A 24,432-nucleotide genomic window follows, 5' to 3' on the forward strand; every position below is an offset into this window, starting at 1 on the left:
ATTTTTTTTATGTTTTGAAATAAAACCACTAAACTGTAACATATGGAAAAAATGAGGTGGAATGGTTTAATAACCTCTCCTTTCATTGAAGGGAAAAGAACGAAAGAGGAGATGTTGGATGTAAGGTTCAAAGTATTGATACGATACGCCCGATACGTATTGTATCTTTTGAAAACGATCGGACCCCCAATTTTTTTTAATAATAAAAAACAGGTTATAAGCTTTCCAAAAAACCAAATTTCAAAAAAAAAAAAAACTAAAAAAAAATAGAGTTTTGGTCGTTTCTAAGTGCCGATACAATACGGCTGAAACTCGTATCGATTTGGTTGGATGCTAAGAGACTACCATATTTATATTTTTGAAAGAACCGAAGAAAAAGCATTTTCCATTTCAGATGTGAAGGCTAATCAGTCAGGATTTAGAACACAATCCATGGAGGACTCAGCGAAGGCTTAGGTACAGAAATTTCAACTTTATCAAATCATATGTTTTGAACTGCAATTGAAAATAAGTTTGCAAAACCACGGCTGTCTGTACACATACAAGATAAAAGTCACTAAGGGTTTAAGGCATAACCATTGTCCTCCCCATGGTTTTTAAAACCGAATCGGTGATCGAACCGGTCAAGAGTCTGATTACTAGTTTGAACGATCTGATCGTTTGATTTGAACGGCTGGCCCATTTTGATAAAAAAAATAAAAAATGTAAAAAATATTGAAAAATGGTTAAAACCATTCGAATAGTTCGAACAATTAACCAGCCGATTCAGTGGTTTGCTGACCAAAATCAATGGTTTAAAAAAAAATGATTTTAGGGAAAAACGGACCGATTCCCGATTTTTCTGGTCCGGCTCCCATTTGTCTATGTGGATGATGATGATCTCTCTTGATGAATGGATCGTTATCGACAAAGAGGTAGTTCGTTACGGCTACGATGGAATCCAATATGGATACTGGGCCAGTAGGAAGACTGTTTCTGTAAATCATCTTCTCTCATTCCAACTTCCTTCTCGCTGCTTTTCTGCTCTTACTCTTCCAAATCATAACCGTGAAGAGTGTCTGTCAGAGTCGGAAGAGACTAGTAGATTAGAACAGATGGGATACTGGGCCAGTAATAAGGCTCCATTTTCTGTAAATCATCTTCTCTCATTCTAACTTCCTTCTCGCTTCTCTGTTCTTCCAATTCCAAAACTATAGCCGTGAAGAGTGTCTGTCAGAGTTGGAAGTGACTACCAGATTACGATTGAGGTTTGGTCTAAAACAAGGGGCAAAGTTGGATTTCTTCTAAAAATTTTCCAAATACGTTTATCAATGGCCAAACGGATCTTAAAAAGTAGGGGAGGTGTTTGTCCGATGACATCAGCCAATGAAAAGAGGACTTAATCCTTCTTAAAAATAGAAGGGAGATTTCAGTAATTACAATAAATATAAACGGAGGTTTAAGTCTTTTACCCTAAAGTTTTTTTTTTTAATTTGTTTTGGAGAATTAAAAACCAAAAAAGATTGTCGGAAAGGTTTTGCCTTTTGGGCCATCATAAAGTATGAGATGGTACACTTCATATTTACATATAACAAAAAAACAACAAAGCATTGAATTGAGCTGTTGCTAAACATAAGTTGGGTGAATTGGGAAGTCTCTTTGCCAACCGGTTTTTTATCTAAAGCTTCGTTTCTGTATTTCCTTGTTTTTTAAATTGGTAAAAAGTTTTAATATGGCTATTTGGCTATGGGTAAAGGGCCAACGGTTTTTCAAGGTTTGAAATTTTGATACATATCAAACCATATTGATCGATAAGGGATTTTTCAATACGCCCTTATAGGGGGTGTTTTGGGGTTTAATCCAATTCTGGAGTAAAACACCTCCCCTACAATTCTGGAGTAAAACGCCCTTATAGGGGGTGTCTAAGAGGTATTTGCTAGAAGATTGTCTCACTGTTGCTTAAAGCATCTCAGTTATTATCTCATACAATGACACTCATATATAGCGTAATAGTGTAGTTAATTAGTTGACGAATAAAGGTCATGAACATGATAAGTCTTTTGAGCCAAGCCGTGGGATTTACCAATTTCATTCTTCTTGATGCCATTGGGAGGGAACTCCCTCATAAGTATTGAATTTCCAATTGTATAAAAAATAAGAAAACAAAAACAAAAAACAATAGGCTCAAAAAGAACAAGTAAATGCTTCATTTTGAACAAAAGGTGTAAACAAGTCCACTGAAGAGTGGATTCTCCTAGTAAACTTTGTAAAACAAACATGGAAGCCGAACATATCATGAGATAATTCCAACAAAGCTCCTTGGCATTCAAAGATCGGCTTCAGTGCTCACAAGTGTCCCTTGCAGTCTTGCATTCGGAATATCTCCATACTTGTATCTTATATGTTTTCTTTTCATGGGGGAGATATTCCCAATGCAAGGCTGCAAGGGACTGTACGAATGATGTAACCACTGTCTTCTGGCCTTCAATAAGCCTTGATATATAGACAGCCATTAGTTCTGCCTAGAGGTGTAATGTGGGCTGTACTGGACCAACACAACCCACTTTTGCGAGCCGCTTGTGCTATATTGGGATGTGGGTTTGGGTCGAGCTGAGCCATGTTTTTTTTTTTATTTTGTCATTATTTTTTTCATTTTTTTGCTAAGTGAAAATGACAAATTTTGGGAAAAATAAAAATTTAACAAAAAATACTTAATAAAATACAAAATAGATAACAAATTAAAAAAAATTAAAAATTTTATTTCATTTGAATTTAATGCATAGAAAGTAAAAAATAAATTGAAAAAAAATACAATGGAATTGGAATAAAGTAAAAAGAATAATATAATAAATTAAAAATAAAACCTACAATGGTATTGAAAAAATCACAAATTACTTTTAGATAAAATTAAAAACCAAATTTACGATAGTTTTAAAAATGTTGTACAACTATTAAGTACTTTACAAAAAAATATTGACTTCATTAACTTCAAGTTCCACTTCCCCCATCTCCTTGATCTTGATTTGTATCATTTGCTTCTAGTGAACCATCAGTTGAAGTGTCACGCTCTCCTTAGTCTTGCAATATATTTTCAACAGCCAGCCAACCCTTCAAGCATATACACATCTCTAGGCATTCATTGTTCATAAACTTCTCTTGTTGTCTAGTACCTTATTATCTACATTGAAACAAGACTCCGGTGGAACTATAAACACCAAAGCAGTTAGTAGATCACATGCTATAGCAACAAGCATTGGATAATTTTTACCATGTTCTTTCCACTAGGTTAAAATATCAAAATTACTTAACTCCTTAGAGCTAAGAGAATCTGTTAAATTACTACAATTACCTTGTAAATAGAAATGAAAATTAAGTAAATGAACTTGATGATGAAGTGACAACTGTAAGGGTGTACAAGTTCTCCTATGTCCTAATAATTGAGATTTATATACACTATGCATTTCAAATAATAAATTATTAGCTTCATCATTTTTGTTCCAATTTCACTTTCCATATTTTCATAATTAATAAGATTCAAGTAAAACATCTAAACCATTTTTTCTAATCCTAGGATCTAATATTGCAATTAAGAAATATAAAGGAGAAACATCAAAACCACTAGCACCCATAACGGTGTAGTCAGGACATCCTTGAAGTGGAACATGTTAGGAAAGGGATTTTGAGAGTAACCGGAATTTTTTAAAAATTTGTAGTATTATAACCTTAAGAAAATAAAAATTAATTGCAACTTACTCGATCCATTAGTCTATAGTACCAACTTGATTTCAACTGATGAAGCTTCTAAGACTCCTAAATTGCTAACTTGAGATACTTGCGCAAGTTTTCTTCTTGTTAAAACTTGAATAAAATTGAAAATTAGGGACTATGGAGTAAGAGATTAAGAGAATATGACTGTGTATGAGAGTATGAGAATTGATTGATGAGAATGAGGGAGGGCATGGTATTTATAAGAATTAGAATTAAACTAATTGGACAAAATACCCTTAAAACTAGTCATTTTATAGTTATTGGGAGGGTATTTTGATCTTTCATAAAGTTAATAATCACTTTACCAAAATGTCCCCAAATTAACTGTTATATAGCTATTGGGGCATTATTGTTATTTTTCCTCCCCCAAAGCCAAAGTATACAAATACCTTCAAACTAGCTTTTTTAATACTTGTTAGAGGGTATTTATGTAAAACATTCTAAAAGAAAGCAAAAACTAGTCGTTGGGGTCCCCTAATAGCTTTATTCAAAGCGGGTCGATGTGACTTGTAGTAGGCCGATTTCATGCCATGCTGTGTTGGCTTGCTAAGCAGGCTGTGTTGTGTGATAGTAGTGGCTGTGTTGGGCCAGGCTACGAGCTGTGCCAGCATGGCCCACTTTATGTTGTGTCATGCCATGCTGGGATATGGGCCTCAAAACCCAAGCCCAACATGAGTTGGGGTATGGGTTGGGCCGTGACATGGCCCATATTGTGTCGTACCATGCTGGCTCACGGGTGGTATAACCCACTTTGCAGCTCTAGTTTTACCTCCTTGGCGCATTTCTTAAAGATTAGAACTTAGTAATTTACCTCTTGCAATAATTGAAAAAGGTAAGTCTGAATTTACCACAATAAAAGCATAAGAATTGTCAGTATGTTGACTAACACAACAATTTGAAAATAGATTAAGCATCATATTTGAGTAAATGGATTGAACCTTGGTAATAATGATTAAAATATGTTTTCGTTAAAAATACTCTCATTACGAGCAAAGCAAATATAATAGGTGTAATGGTTATCCAACCTACTCTATTGAATCGGAATATTCATTAACCATTTGAGTTAACTAAGGAATATAGTTAAATGAAGAACCCTAAAAAGGGTTTACAAGTGTTATGTTGTCGAAGGGAAGAACACCACCATGGTGAAAGAACAATGTCAAAAAAAGATGGTTAATGTTTTCCAACTATTACAAAGAACTCATGTGTAAGGGTGGCAATTTTTCACCCAATCCACTGAATCCAATCAACACACCTAGTATCTAATTCACCTAACCCGCCTATTTACTTGGCGGTTATGTGATCAACCCATCATTCAATTCGCCCATTTAAATGGGTTGGGTTGTGGATAACCATTGGTTTAACTATTATAGACATAAGTCTTAATTCCTTAGTTTTTTTTTTTTTAATTTTCTTCATTTGAATTAAATAATTTATAATTAATGCATTAGTTTTCTATTAATTATTGACTAAGTTTAGTTTTGTCTTGAATCAACACACTTCACTCAACATAAATCCAAATCAATTTGATCCGACTTCGGACCAATTCAACACGGTCTGACCCGATCTAGCATATACCAATCTGGCTCAACCCGAATCCGAAATAGACCCCAGGCGAAATGGTTCGGTACCACTTTCTCTGCTCGGTTTAGGTCATCCGGTCCAACCAGTATTCACATAGGCTGACCCGACCTAGTATAAGCCGATCCGGGTTGACTTGAATCCAAAACGGTTTCGGGCGGGATGGTTCGATGTCCGTGTACTTTTCCCGAACTGGACTGTCTGACCGATCAATATCCACACAACCCGACCTGAATCCGGACCGACCCGATTTACTTACCTTGACCCACTTCGGGTCAGTCGGTTCAGTCCCAAACCTGTGCACAAACCTGATATGGTCCAGTCCAAGTCAATCCACCATTGACTGAACTAGTCCGGTCTGGTCCAACCGAACTAATCTAGATCTAAACGGTTCAACCACCCTTGATGTGATTAGCTCGAAGATAATCCAATTAGATAGTTTAAGTTGGTCTGACCGGTTTGAACCTAAGTGGTTTGGTCAAACCCGAAATCCGAACATAATCAAATGGCTTCGCCGCTTGTGTAAAAATAACATGCATGTAATGTGATTTGAACCTTCACCACTTTTGTAAATAGTAGGTACAATTACCACCAAGCTATTACCAACTTATTTGTTAAGAGAGAGTTTGCTTTTTAAGTCCATAAATATAAGAATAATGGGTTTGGACGGGTTGGATTGGGTTAAAGCGGGTTTGGGTTGAATCCAATCTGCTGGAGGTAGATTTGGCCCGACCCCTTGGCTGTGCGACACGTGGAAGAAGACAAGATGACCTGGCAGGAACGCCAGCTCGACACAATGATTTAGCATGACCGTATCCCGAAAAGAGGCCCGAACTCCCGAGCTCCCCAAAGAGAGGCCCGAGTTCCCGAGCTCCTCAAAAGGAAACCCGAGCTCTCCCTAAAGGATCCCGAGGGTAACAGCGAAGCCCGCGAGAGGCAAGGCCGGGGCCAGCCCACCTCGAGCCAGTTCGGATCATGTGCCAACACTTCGGGACAGTAGGATCTGCTCATCCGAGCTCAAGACTTCATCTCGCACACCACTCCGGCACCTCAGATCCAGGTCGCGTGACTGTGAAACTATATCTGACATCTGTACTCTGAGACAACACGCCTGACTGATCTGGGTCTGACATACGGCAATCATGCCGTAACGGCCACCTGCCACCGCCATCTCAGTCATGGCAGAGGCGGCCCTGACAGAGAAGATAGTGGCGGTTATACTTGTCCCCCCACAGAGGCGGTTATGCCTAACTTAGCAGAAATTTGGGAGTAAGTGCACCAGGTGGCTATAAGAGGCCTTCCTCCCCCAAGAGAAGGAGGTATGTGATATTTTGTGCTTTCTGGTCTTGTAATCCATCATTTTCCTTGCCTTCTCAAGAGCATTAACTTGAGCTTCGGAGTGTTCTTACCGGGTTCCTCCCCGGAAGTCTCCATTTTCTTCCTTGTTTCAGGCATCTTCAGCTCTGTCAAAGGCAAGGTGACCGGCAGCTAGGACCGACCGGATTGCGCATCATCATTTGGCGCCGTCTGTCAGTAAACTCCCCACGCCGGATCAAGACCCCGGGCATAGGGAGTGGGGGAAAATTGATGGAGTTAGATTTGGCCCGACCCCTTGGCTGTGCGACACGTGGAAGAAGACAAGATGACCTAGCAGGAACGCTAGCTCGGCACGATGACTTAGCACGGCCGTATCCCGAAAAGAGACCCGAACTCCCGAGCTCCCCAAAGAGAGGCCCGAGTTCTCGAGCTCCCCAAAAGGAAACCCGAGCTCTTCCTAAAGGATCCCGAGGGTAACAGCGAAGCCCGCGAGAGGCAAGGCCGGGGCCAGCCCACCTCGAGCCAGTTCGGATCATGTGCCAACACTTCGGGACAGTAGGATCTGCTCATCCGAGCTCAAGACTTCATCTCACGCACCACTCCGACACCTCGACTCCAGGTCGTGCGATTGTGAAACTATATCTGACATCCGTACTCTGAGACAACATGCCTGACTGATCTGGGTCTGACAGACGACAATCACGCCGTAACGGCCACCTGCCACCACCATCTCGGTCATGGTAGAGGCGGCCCTGACCGAGAGGACAGTAGCAGTTATACCTGCTCCCCCACAGAGGTGGTTATGCCTGACTTAGCAGAAATTTGGGAGTAAGTGCACCAGGTGGCTATAAGAGGCCTTCCTCCCCAAGAGAAGGAGGTATGTGATATTTTGTGCTTTCTGGTCTTGTAATCCATCAATTTCCTTGCCTTCTCAAGAGCATTAACTTGAGCTTCGGAGTGTTCCTACCGGGTTCCTCCCCGGAAGTCTCCATTTTCTTTCTTGTTTCAGGCCTCTTCAGCTCTGTCAAAGGCAAGGTGACTAGAAGCTAGGACCGACCGGATTGCGCATCATCACAATCCATTTAATTTTATATAATGGGTCATTAATGGGTTGGTGGATTAGATGGATTGGATTGAAGCTCAACCCAAACCAAACCCAACCCAACCCAACCTAACCCACCCAATTGCCACCGCTAAACATGTGATATCTTTGTCAGATCTATTCTTTAATCATTGGTGCACATAATTCCAACCTAGTTAAAGCTTAAGATTCATCTTGTAACCTATTTCTAGGTTTTAGTGGTGATTGCAATCTAAGGAGTTGGTAGCACTTATTTTGCAGTGAAACCTACATGGTGACATTCCTTAGAAATTTGAGGTATATTGGTACTTGGTAAGAAACCTAATGCTTAATCCACAATGTCAACATCTATGGATGCATAGATTTAATTATCAGAATAAGGCTCTATTTGGAAAGAGTATAAATACAAATATATTCATTGCTAAATCTTGTATGCAGTATTTCTAAACCTCATATTCACACTATACATATTTGTATTTGCACTCTTCCCAAATTGAGCCTTAGGTTGCATTTATTTGCAATACAAATCTCGAACCAAGACATTTATGTAATTTGCTTCGAGTTTGCACATGTGTTTTTACAATATATTTGTAACATATAAAAATGTTTTTTTCCTGATAATTTTGTATAAAAAATAGGGGACATTTTTGAATCAATTTTTGGATACAAAACTTTGTACTAATCATAAAAGGAATAAACAAGGTAGAAGAATGTATCGTTTGAGTGAGAGAGAGGACGTTGTCTACACTATTTCCAACTATAGTGAATTTGGACCTCACTATACCTGATGAAGGGAATTTGGCCCGACCTCGTAACAGGGAGACACGTGGGCGTGACTTGGCATACGTGACAACTCAACATGATCAGATCGGCACGTGGACATGACTTGGCACAAGCGACAGTTCAGCATGATCAGTTCGCTACAACGCGACCTCGGGTACCATGATACCCCGAACTAAGGATATCCCGAGCTAAGATTGTCTCAGTACCAGATCGCGACCTGGATAGCGGTATCAAGTTCACTACAGATCGAACCCGGACAGAACGACCACCTAAGTCAAGACTACCTTAGGACAAGTATACCTCGGCGCAAGGTCACACAAGGATCACCTCGGTCCAAAGGCACTTCGGCATTCATATCAGGGCAGATCTGAAGAGCACGAGCTTAGGCAACTTCCCACCAGTCAGCTCGCCACCAGGCAACCCAGTACCTTACAGGCAGCTCGCCTCCCATTCAGGTCATCCACCGTATGGCAACCCCGAGGATCTCACCACCGTGTTCTGCGTCTTCGGGATCGTACCTTGTAATGGCTATATTAGCTCACCCACTCCCCGATTCAGATGGGAGCGGGCAACCTTACCAGTTGGTGGCATTTTATCCACCTAACATGCAAGTGGATCCCATCATAGCGAGGATCCAGGAACCGCTCCACCAACCCATGGGGACTCCAGTATATAAAGACTTCACCCCTAGGGACGAAGGGATGTTTTTTTTTTTGTGGGTGTAATCTTTGCTCTCTAGCTTTCTAACTCACTGTTATCATCTTCAAGCTCTCTACTACTGCTATTGTGTACTAACTTAGCCATCGGAGTGTCCCCGCCGGGTAAGCCACCCCGGGATCTCTAACTCCTATCTTGTAGGTTACCCCAATTCTCCCAGTCAGATCGTCTCCAACAGGGAGCAGCTGGATTACACCACATCATTTGGCGCCGTCTGTGGGAAATCGTTACTAAAAGCCTCTTATCTCCATTTCAAAAACCTCAAGCTCAAAATCAAACCCATGGCTTCTTTCAGCAACGCTGGACAATACAACGAAGCAAACGTCTCTGGGGGCAACCTCAGTTCCCTACTGTCTGCATAGGCCAGTTCACCATACTGCTCCCCGCGGGTGGGATTCCAGCATCTACTATACCTCAACCAACTGAGCCTGTGAACACCCCACTTCCCCCTGTAGTGGGTGCGACCTCCGTTGAACCCTCTATAGTTCCCCTTGGAGTCGGACAGAACCAACTAAGTGACCTGGTATACTGTGTGCGGGGCTATTCAAGCCCAAATGCAGCAGGTCCAGCAGTTCCAGCAGTACCAACAACAAGTTCTGCACCACATGTACCAGTAGTAGTTCCCACCGCTGCAGAAGAACCAACAACCAACCCCACCTCAGTGTCCGATCACCCCGAGCAAGCCTCGCCTCCAAAACAATCGTCCTTGCCGGGGAGAGACCTCCCAGGTCTCGTCTCGCGGCAGTAGGGAAAGACAAGTTGTTCCTCCCATCTCCCAACAAGTAAGCAGGTTGAGAGATACTTGACCCACCAGAACCAGTCCACCTCGGCCCTCGCAACCTGAAGGCACTCTTGTAGGAAACCAGTTCGAGGTCCTAGCTGAGGACTCCAGACAAGACATTTCGGTCCGTAGTAGTCGGCAGTCCGAATCACTTTCGTCCAAGGCACCATCTGACAGTGTGGAGGTCAGCAGCATTGCTGCGGAGCCAGTCAAGAAACAGCAAAGGAGACGTGCTAGGGCACCTCGGGCAGTAAATCCAGGCCAGCTCGCGGGACCTAGCCAACCTGAGAAGCCTAAAGGTAAGGCGGAGGTAAGGTCGGGAATCACAGAAACCGCTCCCCTCCTCTTTGTACCCTCTCCACTGTCCCCCGAGCTCCTGGCCTCCCCGGTGTCGATGAACTTCAGGGTTCTCCCCTGGATAAGTATGATGGGTCTTTCGACTCCAATGATCACGTAGATTCTTTCCATTCCCAGATGCACCTCGCTGGGGCTGACGAAGCTTGCATGTGCATTGTTTTCTCCACGACCTTCAAAGGGATAGCTCACACTTGGTATAGAAACCTCGCGCCGGGGACAGTTAAAAGTTGGGCGCAACTCGTACACTTGTTCCCCTTGCACTTCATCACCAGTAAGAAGTGTTTGTGGTCACAAGAAAGCCTTCTCAGTATAGTCCAAAGAGAAGGAGAGTCGATTCGAAGATACATCAAACGCTTCAACGACACTTGTTTACTAATCCCGGACTTAGACCCCGCCGTAAGACTTGTGACAACAAAAAAGAGAATCACACACAGGTAATTCAAATGGCATGTGGTGGAAAACAAACCTAAAGACATCACAGAATTCCTTAAACTCACCGATCAGTTCATCGGGACCGAGGAGGAGATGAACCAAAGGACTGAAACCCCGGTAGAGAAAAGAAAGAGAGAAGACCTTAGCTCGAACAACGGTGGCGACAAATGGAAGAAAAGCAAGTCCCCAACCAGGGGAGGGAACAGGTCAGACTTTCATCCCCGAGCTCCCCCGGTTGAAAGAACGAGTTACACTCCTCTCAACGCGAAGTGAGGGGAAATTCTCATGGCAATCAAGGACGCCTCTTTTGTGAAGTGGCCACCTCAGTTGAGGGGAGACCCGACCACTAGAAATAAAAATGTATTTTGTCATTTTCATAGAGATCACAGACATAGTACCGAAGATTATAAAAAACTCCGCGATGAGATCGAAGAGCTCATCCGTCGCGGGTACCTGAAAAATTTTGTACAAAAAAGAAATAAAAACCAGGTAGATCGGCAGGGGGAGCAAAGAAGAGATGCTCTCGAACCCAACAGTCAACGCAACGAGCAACCGCAGAGACAGTTGCCTGAAGAGAGACTAATCCATGGGATGATCAACACGATCACTGGCGGATCCATAGTCACGGGCTGCACCTCGGCCGCAGGAAAGTTCTCAGTTCATGAATTGGAACATGAAGAGCAGAATCCGCTGAAGCGACCTAGGCCCGAACCCGATATTATTCACGGAAGACGATGCACGAGTGGTCTAGTACCCCCATGATGATGTAGTGGTTATAAAGATGAGGGTCAATGACTTTGAGGTGAAGCGCATCCTGGTCGACTCCAGCAGCTCAGCAGACATTCTATTCAAAGACGCGTTCGACAAGCTCCAGCTCTAGGAAGGCGACCTACCAGGACTCAAGCCGGCCTGCATGAGCTTATCTTCGGCAAGGTGGTCGTTACAGTGGAAACCGAGCTCCGCCCAAGACTGGAGCGTCTCCCTTGTCTTCAGGTCCAGCCTAACACCGGAGTCCTGAGTGGCAGCTCTCCAATGAGTAGGGAATGACCACCCCACAGGATTACGGACCACGAAGTAACTCCGTTTCCAACCCGGGATCCTATTAGGCAGTTCATGCAAAAGCTTATAGCCCGAGCGAGGAGACAAATAGTAGGTCTGCCTATGCTCGAGGAGGACACAAGAAGAGTTCTTCTTGATAGACAAGATGGAAGAAAAAATGTCGAGGTCGAGGGGTAGACAATACTCGTAAAAAAGGGAAATGATTCATACTACATTTCAGATAGAATTCGGGTGTAACTGATCTATGGTGATATAAAAAAACTTCAGGACCTCTATAATCAAGGGGTGCAAAGGCAAACGAAGACTTGTCACGAGCTGTGCTTCAAAAATTAGGATCTCGTTATGATCGTGTTCCCAAGGGAAGTTACCTACGGGGAGACTATAAGAGAGCTCGCCTGGGAGGTTGTACCGATGAACTAAGGCCCGAAGCCTGTCCATAGTCATGATGGAAGGTTCAAAGTGATCCGGCACCCGAACTTGATAAGAAGTGGATACCGGGTAGCCCAAAGCCTCCTACACATCCCGGGGTGACTGCGCCTCGAGAAGGTCCCAGACTGCCCCAAACTCGAAATAGCCTCATCTCAGCTATCGACCCAGGCCGAGGTACCCCCCTCGGCCTCATCTAAAAGGCTATCAAAGCTAAAGGAAGACATTGACAACCGAACTAAAAGGAAAAGCCAAGAAACTGAATTGAACTAAGAAGAGGCCAAGGAAGACTCACCAAAGAAGGGCGATCGAACTGGAAGGAAGTGGCGAACTCAAAAACCCGAGCTAAAGAAACTAAGCGCGACCTCAGATCGAAGGCTAGTAAGTTTGTGGCGAAGAAAATGAGTCTCAAGTCCCCCCTATTTATAGTCACTGTACCGGAGAAACAACAGTCGATATCAAAGCAATCTAACGACTTCTAAGAAAACCGGTTGCACGACCCTCGAGGTCAAAAATAGTTTAGCGCATTTTTTGGCATTCGCGGAGTTGATAGATTGCATGACGCCTGCGCGTGAACCGCACGCGACCTATCTGTAGAGCGGCCTGGACTTTGAGCCAAATCCACTTGTTACATCATGAACTCCTCAAACCAGGTCAAGACCCCTAGCTCGAGGAGTGGAGGGCAATTGATGAAGGGGAATTTGGCCCGACCTCGTAATAGGGAGACAAGTGGGCGTGACTCGGCATACATGACAACTCAACATGATCAGATCGGCACATGAACGTGACTTGACACAAGCGACAATTCAACATGATCAGTTCGCTACAAAGTGACCTTTGGTACCCTGATACCCCAAACTAAGGGTACCCCAAACTAAGGATATCCCGAGCTAAGATCGTCTCAGTACCAGATCGCAACCAGGATAGCGGTATCAAGTTCACTATAGACCGAACCCATACAGAACAAACACCTCGGTCAAGACTACCTCAGGACAAGTATACCTCGGTGCAAGGTCACACCAGGATCACCTTGGTCCAAAGGCACTTCGACATTCATACCAGGGTAGATCTGAAGAGCATGAGCTCAGGTAGCTTGCCACCAGTCAGCTCGCCACCAAACAGCCTGGTACCTTACAGGCAGTTCACCTCCCATTCAGACCGACCACTGCATGGCAACCTTGAGGATCTCACCACCATGTTTCGCGTCTTCGGAATCGTACCTTATAACGGCTATATTAGCTCACCCACTCCCTAGTTTAGACGAGAGCGGGCAACCTTACCACTTGGTGGCATTTTACCCACCTAACGCGCAAACGGATCCTATCACAATGAGGATCCAGGAACCGCTCCACCAACCCACGGGGGCTCTATTATATAAAGACTTCACCCCCCAGGGACGAAGGGATGTTTTTTTTTTTTTTGTGTGTGTATTCTTTGCTCTCTAGCTCTCTAACTCACTGTTATCATCTTCTAGCTCTCTACTACTGCTACTGTGTGCTAGCTTAGCCATCAGAGTGTCCCCGTCGGATAAGCCACCCCGGGATCTCTGACTCCTCTCTTGCAGGTTACCCCAATTCTTGTCATTTCTGGCAGCCAAATCATCTCCAACAGGGAGCAGCCGAATTTTGCCACATCAATACCCAACTAATATAACTATCCTAAATATGATTTCCCCATTTTGATGTAAACAATGCCCTAATTTTGTAGATTTGCGTTTGTTCTTGGTGTTCTTCATTCTAGCCATCGTAGATGAGTGTTGTCTACCTTCAAACATAGTTTGAAGTCAATTGGAGAGGGTGAGCTTCCAGACCCAACGACTCTTCTAGACATTATTGGTAAACCTTCATTTTGCAAATATGAAAGTATTTATGAATGGTACTTCTAGATCTAACATCCTTTTTGTTTTTTGTTTTTTGTTTTTTTTTGGACCAAGTACACTCCAAATCTCGAAAATTACCACAAGTCAACCTTCTACGTCTATTGATTTCCCTTGTAACACGGTCATTCAAAAATCTATTTTTCAGGTGGTTTGAATGACCCTTTGGTGTTCTTGGGATGCATGCAAACTAGAGGACCATATTTTATTTCCATTGCTAAATTTGTTTTTTCATTGAATGATCCCCTAGTTGAATGATCATTTGCTCTATCCTTTGGTTTGACCTATTGAGCTGCTTGGGATTGTATTGTTGGTAAACTCAATTGGGCCAAATCGACCTTTCTTTTTGGTTCATGCCTTGTTAGGTCTTTAAAACATTGTAATAGAAGGTAAACATGAACATACATCTATTAGAATTGATGCTACAATAATCTTCTTGGATTACCATGGTGGTTTTGATGCCATGGCTTAGCAATGAAAAATAAAGAGAAATTTGCAATTTGTATGAAGATAGGAATCTTATGGTTGATATTAATGAAGGATAAATTTTACAAGAGAAATTATACAAACTACTGAATATAATGAATAAAAAAGAGGTAATTGTGAGTGAAATTATTGTTGATCTTATGTATCTTGATGATAACAAAGTCATTGAGAGTATTAATAATTTGAAAAGCAAGTGTCTAACTATAATGAAATACACATCAATTAATCTTAAGGAGTTAAAGAAGCATTTTTTGTTACGAGGCAAGAATGTACAACTAATTCAAATGATAGACTGAGACTCCCCAAGAAAAATGAAAGCTATTAAGAAAAAAAAAACTTTCAAGCTCTTAATTTGTTTTTATTCCTTTTTAGAACTTGATGTAACCGGGTGCAAGAAGTAGGTCTAGTTCTTAAGTGTTCCTAGATTCACTCATGGATTTTAAATGTAGAAAAAATTTGGAAACTTAAGAAAATGTTTCTTGGACCTTTAGAATTAAAAGTCTTTAAGGCTATGAATGTTGCAAATGGTGAGTAGTCGAATATCCTTCACCTAGTAATTGACTATCCAAAATCAGTGGTCAATTACTTGTGATAGAAATGTCTAGGTAAGTTATGTAGTTGACTACTAGAGCCTATTAATTAATTACCACATTAAGAAAAGTTTCCCATATGATTTCTATTAAACCATTTAAGTTCTAATGACTCCTTCTTTGAGATAACATTTGAAACATGTTAGAAATCATCTTTAAAGTGTTCTGACAAAGGATTTATTAGCCTCTAATGATTAAATAACAACTATATTGTTTTGCCTATAAAAATCTATGAGAAAGAGAAAGAAAGGGCAATAATGTGTGATTCAAAGAGTTTGGCAAGAAAACACGAGTAAAATGTATGAATGATTTTTTTCTTTTGAGTTTTCATTTAGGTGAAAAGATAGAAAACCTTTGAGCCTAAAAGTGAGAAAAGCCCAATTCTAGCCTAGAATTCTTTGTGTTATCTTGTATACTGAGTAGTTTTGGTTGTGATTGTTATATCAACCTATTGAGAGGCATTTGTTTTTGTATTGAGATTATATTGATATACATGTTGTATTTGGGTGTTCAAGAGAGAACACCATATTAAGTTGTTGGCACCTATAAGCCAACTATTTAGATTTGGTTGACACAAAAAAATTTAATCGATTTAAGTCTTGTTGGCACCCAAAAGCTTTGCTAGTTGTAAGGTTTAGCTGGCACTTGAAAGTCCAGTTGGTTATAGTGAAAATGCTTAGGTGGTGTACTTGGGGAGAGAACATAGGGTGGGTTTGATTAAACCTCAATATAAATCTTGTGTTGTATTCTTCTTATTGTTTCATTTTGTTTGCTCTTTCTTGGATACATGGTTCTTTGTATCACTACTCCTTCATAGAACAAGATTTACACTCAAAGGTTCAAAAGGAGATTAATTGGCATAGAAAAGTGAGAGAACCTAATCTACCCCCTCTTGGGTTAGACTGACTAGACAACAAGTGATATCAAAGCAGAATAACTTAATAGATTGGTGAAAAAAGATTTCTAGCAGCCCAAGGTTTAACTCTTGATTAAGAAATTTTCATTGAATGATCCCCTAGTTGAATCAACATTTGCATTATCCTTTAGTTTGACTGAATATTTAAGCTCTCTATCACTGCTCCTATAATCTTATTTAGCTTCATGATATGCATCTCCTATTGAGCTTGCTTGACTTGGGGTTGTATTGTTGGTAAACTCAATTGGGCCAAATCGACCTTTGTTTTTGGTTCATGTCTTGTTAGGTCTTTAAAGCATTGTAGTAGAAGGTAAACACGAGCATCCATCTATCAGAATTGATGCTTTGAGCTTTTCCTTCTTTTGTTTTGTTCCTTGGCAATAATCTTCTTAAATTACTAAAACTAAAGAGAAATTTGCAATTTGTATGAAAATAAACATCTTATGATTGATATTAATGCAGTAGAAGCATAAATTTTACAAGAGAGATTATACAAACTATTAAGCATAATGAATAAAAAGGAGATTAACTATGAGTGAAATTATTGTTGACCTTACATATTTTGATGATAACGAACTCATTGAGAGTACTAATAGTTTGAAAAGAAAGTGCCTAATTGTAATGAGACGTACATGGTGAGTAATCGACTGTCCTTCACAAATTACTACTAGAATCACCTAGTAGTCGACTATCCAAAATCAGTAATCAACTACTTGTGACAACAATGTCTAGGTAATATGTAGTCGACTACTAGAGTCTATTAGTTAATTACTATGTGAAGAAAAGTTTTTCATGTGATTTCTAGTCAACCATTTGAGATCTAACGACTATTTCCTCTTTGGGATAACATTTGAAATATGTTAGAAGTCGTCTTTAAAGTGTTTTAACAAAGGATTTATCAACCTCTAATGATTAAATTACGGCTATATTGTTTTGCCTGTAAAAATCTATAAGAAAAAGAAAGAAAGTGAGGGCAATAATGTATGATTCAAAGAGTTTGGCAAGAAAACTAGAGGAAAATGTGAGACAATGAGATGAATGATGTTTTTTTTTGAGTTTCCGCTGAGGTGAAAAGAAAGAAAATCTTTGAGCCTAAAATTGAGAAAAGCCCCATTCTAGCCTAGAATTCTTTGTGTTATCTTGTATACTGAGAAGTTTTGGTTGTAATTGTTCTATCAACCTATTGAGAGGCATTTCTTTGTATTGAGCTTATATTGCTATATATGTTGTATTTGGGTGTTCAGCATTTTTTGTGCACAAGATGTGGTCAAAATTTCTTAGATTCAAATATGGATTTTAGTGAATAGTGTCTTAGATCCCAAATTTCTAGGGTTCAATTTGTTAGGCAAGTTTTCAAAAATAGGAACTTACCTACAAAAATAAGATTATGTTCTTATCTTGTCTAGGACTATGAATTTATAAGTGTGTTTGCTTCACATGAGCATATGTTAAGAATGTTTTTGCAAATTGATCATTTATTTTGTGTTTGGGACAAACAAACTAAGAAAGAGAATGTTGAACTCATGCTAGGAGCATCAAAATCAGTCCCATTTGGTGAAAAGTGAAGTTTTAATCATAGCTCCTTGAACTATAAGGATACTAAGAATTCTAGGATCAAGATAAACTTAAATCAAAAGGCTATTTTGTGCTTTGTGAGGGTTTGAATTTTCAATTTGAACATAAAGGAGACCAGCTACATATGACATATTTCTATCCTAGATGAAAACCTAATGGTAGGATTAGAAGTGAGATTACGACTTGGTTGTGGTATAAGTTTGAATCCCTAGCATGGCTTAGGTTTGTGAGTTAGAATAGATAACTCATAGGTAGGAAAACCTTAGTAGAGTTTTGAGAAAAGGATGTAATCCTAATGAAAATAACTTTGAAGTGGATAAGGCATAAAATTTAGTTTTTTTTTGAGCATGCATGTACCTTGGAAAATTAGGCGCAATCAAATTTGGATTAAATGTGCAGTCATTTCAATATGAGCTGAAATTATTTGGGTGAACATGTCAACATCATGAAAACCATATTGCCTTGCATCATCTTAGAATCCTTTGTCTTAAAGCTGTCCAATAGGTCTTGTGGTCTACCAACCTTTTTCTTAGGATTATTCCAAGGGTAACCTAGAATCATAAGCACTTCTCAACCAACTACATTTTTCTATGTACTTAAAAAGTGCTTAAGCTTGAATTCAAGTGATTAGTGGTAACCATGAATGTACTTGGTTGAAGGTTGAAGATGATTAGATGAGTATTTTTTTCTCTATAAAACTCCATTTATTTCCAAATTTGCCACATGATAATATATTAGACATTTTAATTCCTCCATTATAATTTGACAAGGAAGAGGTCTTAGTCCAATTTGAAAAATACTTGGGAGAAACCTCAGGAGGGGGGGGGGGGGGGGGGGGGTGTTAAGTCTTTTACCCTTTTTAATATAATACTTGTAAAAGTGGGCTCACAACGTGCCCAAATCTCCTGCAAATGAGAATTCTGTGCATATAGCGCACAGTGGAAATATCTTCCATACATATATGTTAAATTTATAGAGAGATGTATGACTAGACACCCATACTTGCCGAGTGTGTGCAGAGTATTTGCTTGCAGAGAATCCCTTGTTATATTTGAGCCTTTGACAGCACATGTTATATTTGAACGCGATGCAAGAAAGGAAATCAAGGTATGCTGTAGAGATACACACAGAATAACCAGAAGCCAATACTGTCAGATCGATGATATGGACACGTTGCATCAACCCTCCAAGTGGCAAAAAATGTTTGGGATTAAAAGCTGGAAACATCAAAACCAATATTTTAATTTTGCGTCTTTCTTTATGGGGTGACCCTGGTAAGACACGGTGCTCAGTGGCAAGTCTGGTGACCTACGTGGGATTAATTTGTCAAAGGGAGGGCCCCCATGCGAATGGTGTTGAAACAAGTCGAAAAAAATGTTAATCATCACAGTAAAGTTCATTAAATCAAACCATCAGAATACGTAGAGATCAAATCAACCCCCCACAAAATTGACCGCATAACGTCTCACAGCACATAACTGTCATGCAATGGAAACATATCCCAATGATAATATCAGATATGATGATGTCTCAGGAAATGTTCCCAATATACGGCGGAGATATGCTGTGAGACATTGTGGGGGACTGATTTGAACTCAAATGTGTATCAAAAAATAAAAAATAAAAAACAAACATCAGAAACAAAGAATTCACATCTACGCCTCACAAGGGGATGCCCTACAATGCCTCACAGCACATCCCAACCTTGTATTGGGAACATCTCCTGATGATAGTACAGGAGATGTGAACTCCAGAACGAGACTTTATCGGTAAGAGTTCTACCTGCTTGTCTGAACGTTCATTCATTCAAATTAAAATAAAGAAAGAAGGATTCGAGTATGACACCGGATAAACCGGTACCATAAAATATTAAAAGTGGTAACCACCTGGGTGGGGAGGCTTTCATTGGTCAATGTATCATGTCATTCCAGCAGTATAGATTTTCCCAAGAAAGATATACAGTATTTTTTTTTTCAGATGTTACTGGCAAACTACCGATGAAATTGCCCCTTATTGCATGTATAGCAAATTTTAATAAAAATGTCAAAGTTTAGGGCCGCGTCCAGTCTACGCCTCCCAAGACCCCAAATAACTAGGACCAATATTGGATAATGGCTTCTTTGCGTATAAATTGTTTTTCTTTTCAGAGTAACCGATGAAGAGCTTATGAAAAACATCATTTAGTTTCGGACATTACAATTTCAAGAACATTGTGTTGAGCTGACACCCTACTGAATGACTGGAAGCAGAAACAGAGGAACAATCACTATAAACAGGAAGCTTGAATGGTTAATTATCATAGCCAGACAGTTATGCTCTTCCATCATAATGCACTCTATATCAAATGGATCTGATTCTTGTCAAGACTGAGATTGGAGAACCGGTATGCCCTAACCCAGCATCTACCGTGCTGGCAATTTTCAGCAGATCCAAGGGGCTCGCCCATTATCTTGCTTTGGGGAAACAGCTGATTTGCTTCAGACTTCGGCAGAAGGTTCATTGCTTGATGATTCGTCAGTTCCATAGTTCCACAGGTGCTTCAGCTCACCCCTCAACCAACCCAATACAATAATAACCCCTGAATGAAAACAATGCGAACAAATGCAAGTTAACAACAATTGCCTTCCCTCAGTAACACCAAAAGGGATGTGAATTCTGGTTGATAAGGCAACATTTCATTTTACCTAGTGTACACGGAACAAGGTATAGAAGGGCAGGTTGACCATGCCCATCCATTAGATATAAACCAAGGTATGTGATGAAAAGGCCTGCAATAAAGAAAATAAAATTATGGAGAAAAAGATAGCAGTAGAGTGTTCATTTATGCTTAACAACTTACCTAGACAGAGAATCAAATATTAAAATGACTTGGTAACAAAAGATGGAGTATGGAACTAGACAGGAGCCAGTAGGTAAATAAATTAACAAATTCTGTCAGATTTAGTTGGAAGTTTACCATTTTATAGAAAATTTTGCTATACATTCACAACCATTATTGTCACTATGGTCATGTATATTGTTGCTTACTGCACATTGTAATACTCTATGGTCATGTTAATTATGTAAAGACTGACAACAAATTTTGGATATGGACACCTACCTCATTCAACTAAAGACTTGCTTTACCACAAATTGTACATAATGATAATAGTTCAGACAAGCATAATCTTTCTAATCTCATGGTTAAAAATAACTTCATGTTATAGAAGTTAGAGGATGTAACTAAAGAAAAAAACAATATGACATATATGAGACTCACCACATCCATAGCCGATCATCATCCAAAGAAAATATCCATTTATAATACCCTTCTTAGTTGATCTATCATATCTGCATCAGCCAGGTAAATCCTTGAGAGTTAAGAGAGAATTGATTTTGCAGCATCATGTAATATCAGAAGAGACAAAGAGTCAATAGAATATTAATAAGCAAAGACTTCTTCCCTACCTTTCCCAAGTTTTATTTTTGGTCACATTTGTAGGGTAGATCATTATGTTTATTCTTGTCCCAAGTTTTATTTTGTATCTATTATGAAGAAACACATATTGAATGGCATGAGAGGATTCGGATACTGCTAGTAGCAAACAATGTGAATGAGATCTTTAGATTCACTTTATCAGTAACCTTGTGAAGGAGCTTTATTAATGCAACAAAAACTGCAACACCCCTGCACTCAATCAAATGATGGGGATAGAAAACATACAGCTTATAGCTAACACACCATTGGTACGAAACTCAATTAAATATCAAATACAACCTAGTCCTATTGCTGCACACCCAGATATAAAGTCTCTCTCCACTCCCTTGCTCCCCCAACCCTCCCCAAAGAAAAGAAAAAATCAAAAAGAAGTTCAGAAAGACACCAATTTGAATAAGCTGTTCAGCTCCAGTCTAGTGGCCAAGGATCCGATCCTACTTCTCCAATCTAATGTCTAAGAGGCCAGACATCATGTGAGCTTAGTCAAAATCACCCAATCAGAATTTCCTTCTACAATAATATAAGTTCACCTCAAGAGTATGCGAATTTTAATCCCTACAACAAAGAAAGGATCTCAGCTCTTGGGTAGTTCCCTGAGCCAAGAGCTAATAGCTCAATGAGGGATTCCTGCACCCACACGTTTCAGATTTCTTCCTCCTCTCAATTTCTGTCTCTGCTTCTTTGAATCTTGGCATCAAAGTTTAAAATGCAAAGGTGTGAGATGAGGAATTCAATTATCTTGAGACATGAGGCATAAACTATAAAGCAGGCTCAAGCCTCCCAAGCACATTTTTTTTAATTAATATGTAATAATGAATAAGCAATGTCTATGAAGCCGGAAGGGTATGATACTGGAAGAAGATTTATCGATCAACACCCCCTGGTGAATTCTGATGAATACCAGTTGATTAGTCAACTGTTTTTAAGATATCATGCCTTTTTGGTATAATAGTCGGACTCTAACAAATACAATAAAATAATAAAAATCAAATACCATGCAAGGAAAATCAGGAAAATTTATAAAAGGACATGATAGAAAAATGTAATAATAAAACCATCACATTCAAAAATAAAACTGAAAATTAAGCATGATACTTTCAATAACCCTTAATGTAATCAATACTTGAGTTTTGAACTCAACTCGTAATACCTAAGTCACTAAGAAGAAAAAGACACTAGAAAACTATTCAGCTATGGAAAGCATAAAAGACAAACACTTGGATTCAATCACAAGATTCTAAATCAGGAGGTATAATCAACCATTCATTATCTTTACTGTACACTAGAAGTGGCCAATGTAATGCATGGACTGTTCAGTTTCCTAGTAAAAAGGAACCTAAATTGGTTGTGGTTGAGTTTATATAGCCCCATGTTTGATGTTTTCTTCTTTCAAAAAAATCCAAAAAAGAACCAAAAAAATTAAGAGTCAAGGAGATCTTAGAGGAATTGTGATGTGGACAATATATAATGTAATGAGAATATTAAAGAATGATGTGCCCTATCCTTTATATTGTTTTTTAATAAAAATCATGTTACAACTGTAACATATACTTGGGACACACCTAGCATGTAAGGCGCAGTGGAAGTTGTAGAGAACACTGATGTGGGCCCCACAGCAGTGGTCCCCCACTGTGTTCGTAGGACAGCATGTGTAACTATTTGTTTCAGTCATAGTAGTGTCAGTTGGGGTCAGTTTGTTATTTCAGTTGTTATTTATTTCAGTTTTTATTTACTTTATTTGTCATGTAAGTACTAAGGGCAGATCTGTCCTTTCTCTATGTACTGAACATAACCTATAAATACTAAGAGAGTGGCGGCGGCAGGTGTGTTAGAATCTGTCCCTCCTTTCAAACCTTTGTGTTCTCCTGTTTCTCTTCTCTTCCTTCTCCTTCCTCTCACTTTTCTTCTGCTTTTCTTAACCTAAAATCTATTAGGGTTCAAGACTGATTGCAGTCTTGATCTTCTACTTGGTATCAAAGCCTATCTAGGGCTTCTTATGTGTGTCTAGTCCAGCCGACCACATGAGGACCAGCTAGGGCTGGAAGCTTATGAAGAAGTATTCGTCGGCTGATTCTTGGAGATTACCAGGAGAGTTTCGCAGTTGTTGAGGACTTGCCGCGGCTTGCAGAGAGTTGGTAATTAGGAAGACGCAGCGAAGACTAGGGTTCAGGTAACCCTTTCAAACCTTTGTGAACAGCATTCTTTGAGTAAGTTTTTATGTAGTTTCCAGTGACTGCTATCAGTCGAGATAGGTTGGACCTATCTAGAAGGAGAGCCCGAACTGCTTTAAGGTTTTTCTCTCTAATCTAGAGTTTGATTGTTGGGCCGAACCCTCTTTATCTTCTTGGAAAGTGATTGTTTTAGGGTTTTCTCTCAGAGGTGATCAGTTTTAGGGTTTCATATTGACCCTACGACAGGTCCTAACTGTACAGACTGCTTGGAAAGTGCGGCTGAGCACTTATTTCAGACCTACGATTGAAACCCTAATTCTGCTCCAGCATCTCAGATTGCTCTCTAAGCTGGTTTCAGACTTATTTTTGGCTTCGAGCTCTTCTAGGGGATAAAAAACTTGACAGACTGCTTGGTACTGTGATTGCCGATTGATTTCAGATCAGATTTGTATTGGTTTCATGCATATACCGTGATTACAGATTGGTTTCAGATCAGACCTGCATTGATTTCATACTGTTTTCTGGTTGTGATCGACTGTCCAAGTGCTGTTTTCTGGTGTAGTGGCTCTAACAGTTTGTAGCTACTGATTCTTGACCAAAGATGGAGTTTAAAAATCAGAGAGAAAGTAGTTTTGGGAACAGCAGTTATGGTAGTGTATCTGAAACTGGGTTTCAGATTACAACTGTGAGATTTGATGGGTCAAATTACTTGGAATGGGCTCAATCAGTCATGATGGCTATTGGAGGAAGGGGAAAACTGGGTTACCTCTTGGGAGATGTGAAAGAACCTTCCAAGGAGAACCCAACGTACACCAAGTGGGTTCAAGAGAACTATTTGGTTATGGCATGGCTGTATAATTCTATGCAGCCACATATCAGCCGAAATTACTTGTGGGCAAAGACAGCCAAGGAGATATGGGATGTTGTGAAAGAAACCTATTCCCAACCCCTTAATGTTGCTAGAGCCTATGAACTGAAGTGTGAGGTGAACAGTCTTCAACAAGGAGAGAAGCCAGTTTCTATCTACTTCTCTACCTTGAAATCCTTGTGGCATAAGAT

The 24,432-nt window shown here is 40.1% G+C and overlaps 1 protein-coding gene across 1 annotated transcript in view; it reads right to left on the minus strand.

The window, feature by feature from the left end:
* Positions 1-19,843: 19,843 nt before the first annotated feature.
* Positions 19,844-24,432, minus strand: part of LOC104590967 (signal peptide peptidase-like 2) — a 114,101-nt gene continuing 109,512 nt past the window's right edge. Inside the window, exons 12-14 of the mRNA XM_088896603.1 lie at positions 20,984-21,054; positions 20,409-20,492; positions 19,844-20,302 (exon numbers count right to left, since the gene is read on the minus strand). Of these exons, the coding sequence (XP_088752729.1) occupies positions 20,202-20,302; positions 20,409-20,492; positions 20,984-21,054 (256 nt within the window). The 3' untranslated portion in view covers positions 19,844-20,201. The remainder of the gene's footprint in view (positions 20,303-20,408; positions 20,493-20,983; positions 21,055-24,432) is intronic.

The sequence above is a fragment of the Nelumbo nucifera genome, chromosome 1 (genome assembly GCF_055504915.1).
Source record: "Nelumbo nucifera cultivar China Antique chromosome 1, China Antique-T2T, whole genome shotgun sequence".
In the NCBI taxonomy this organism is placed as follows: domain Eukaryota; kingdom Viridiplantae; phylum Streptophyta; class Magnoliopsida; order Proteales; family Nelumbonaceae; genus Nelumbo; species Nelumbo nucifera.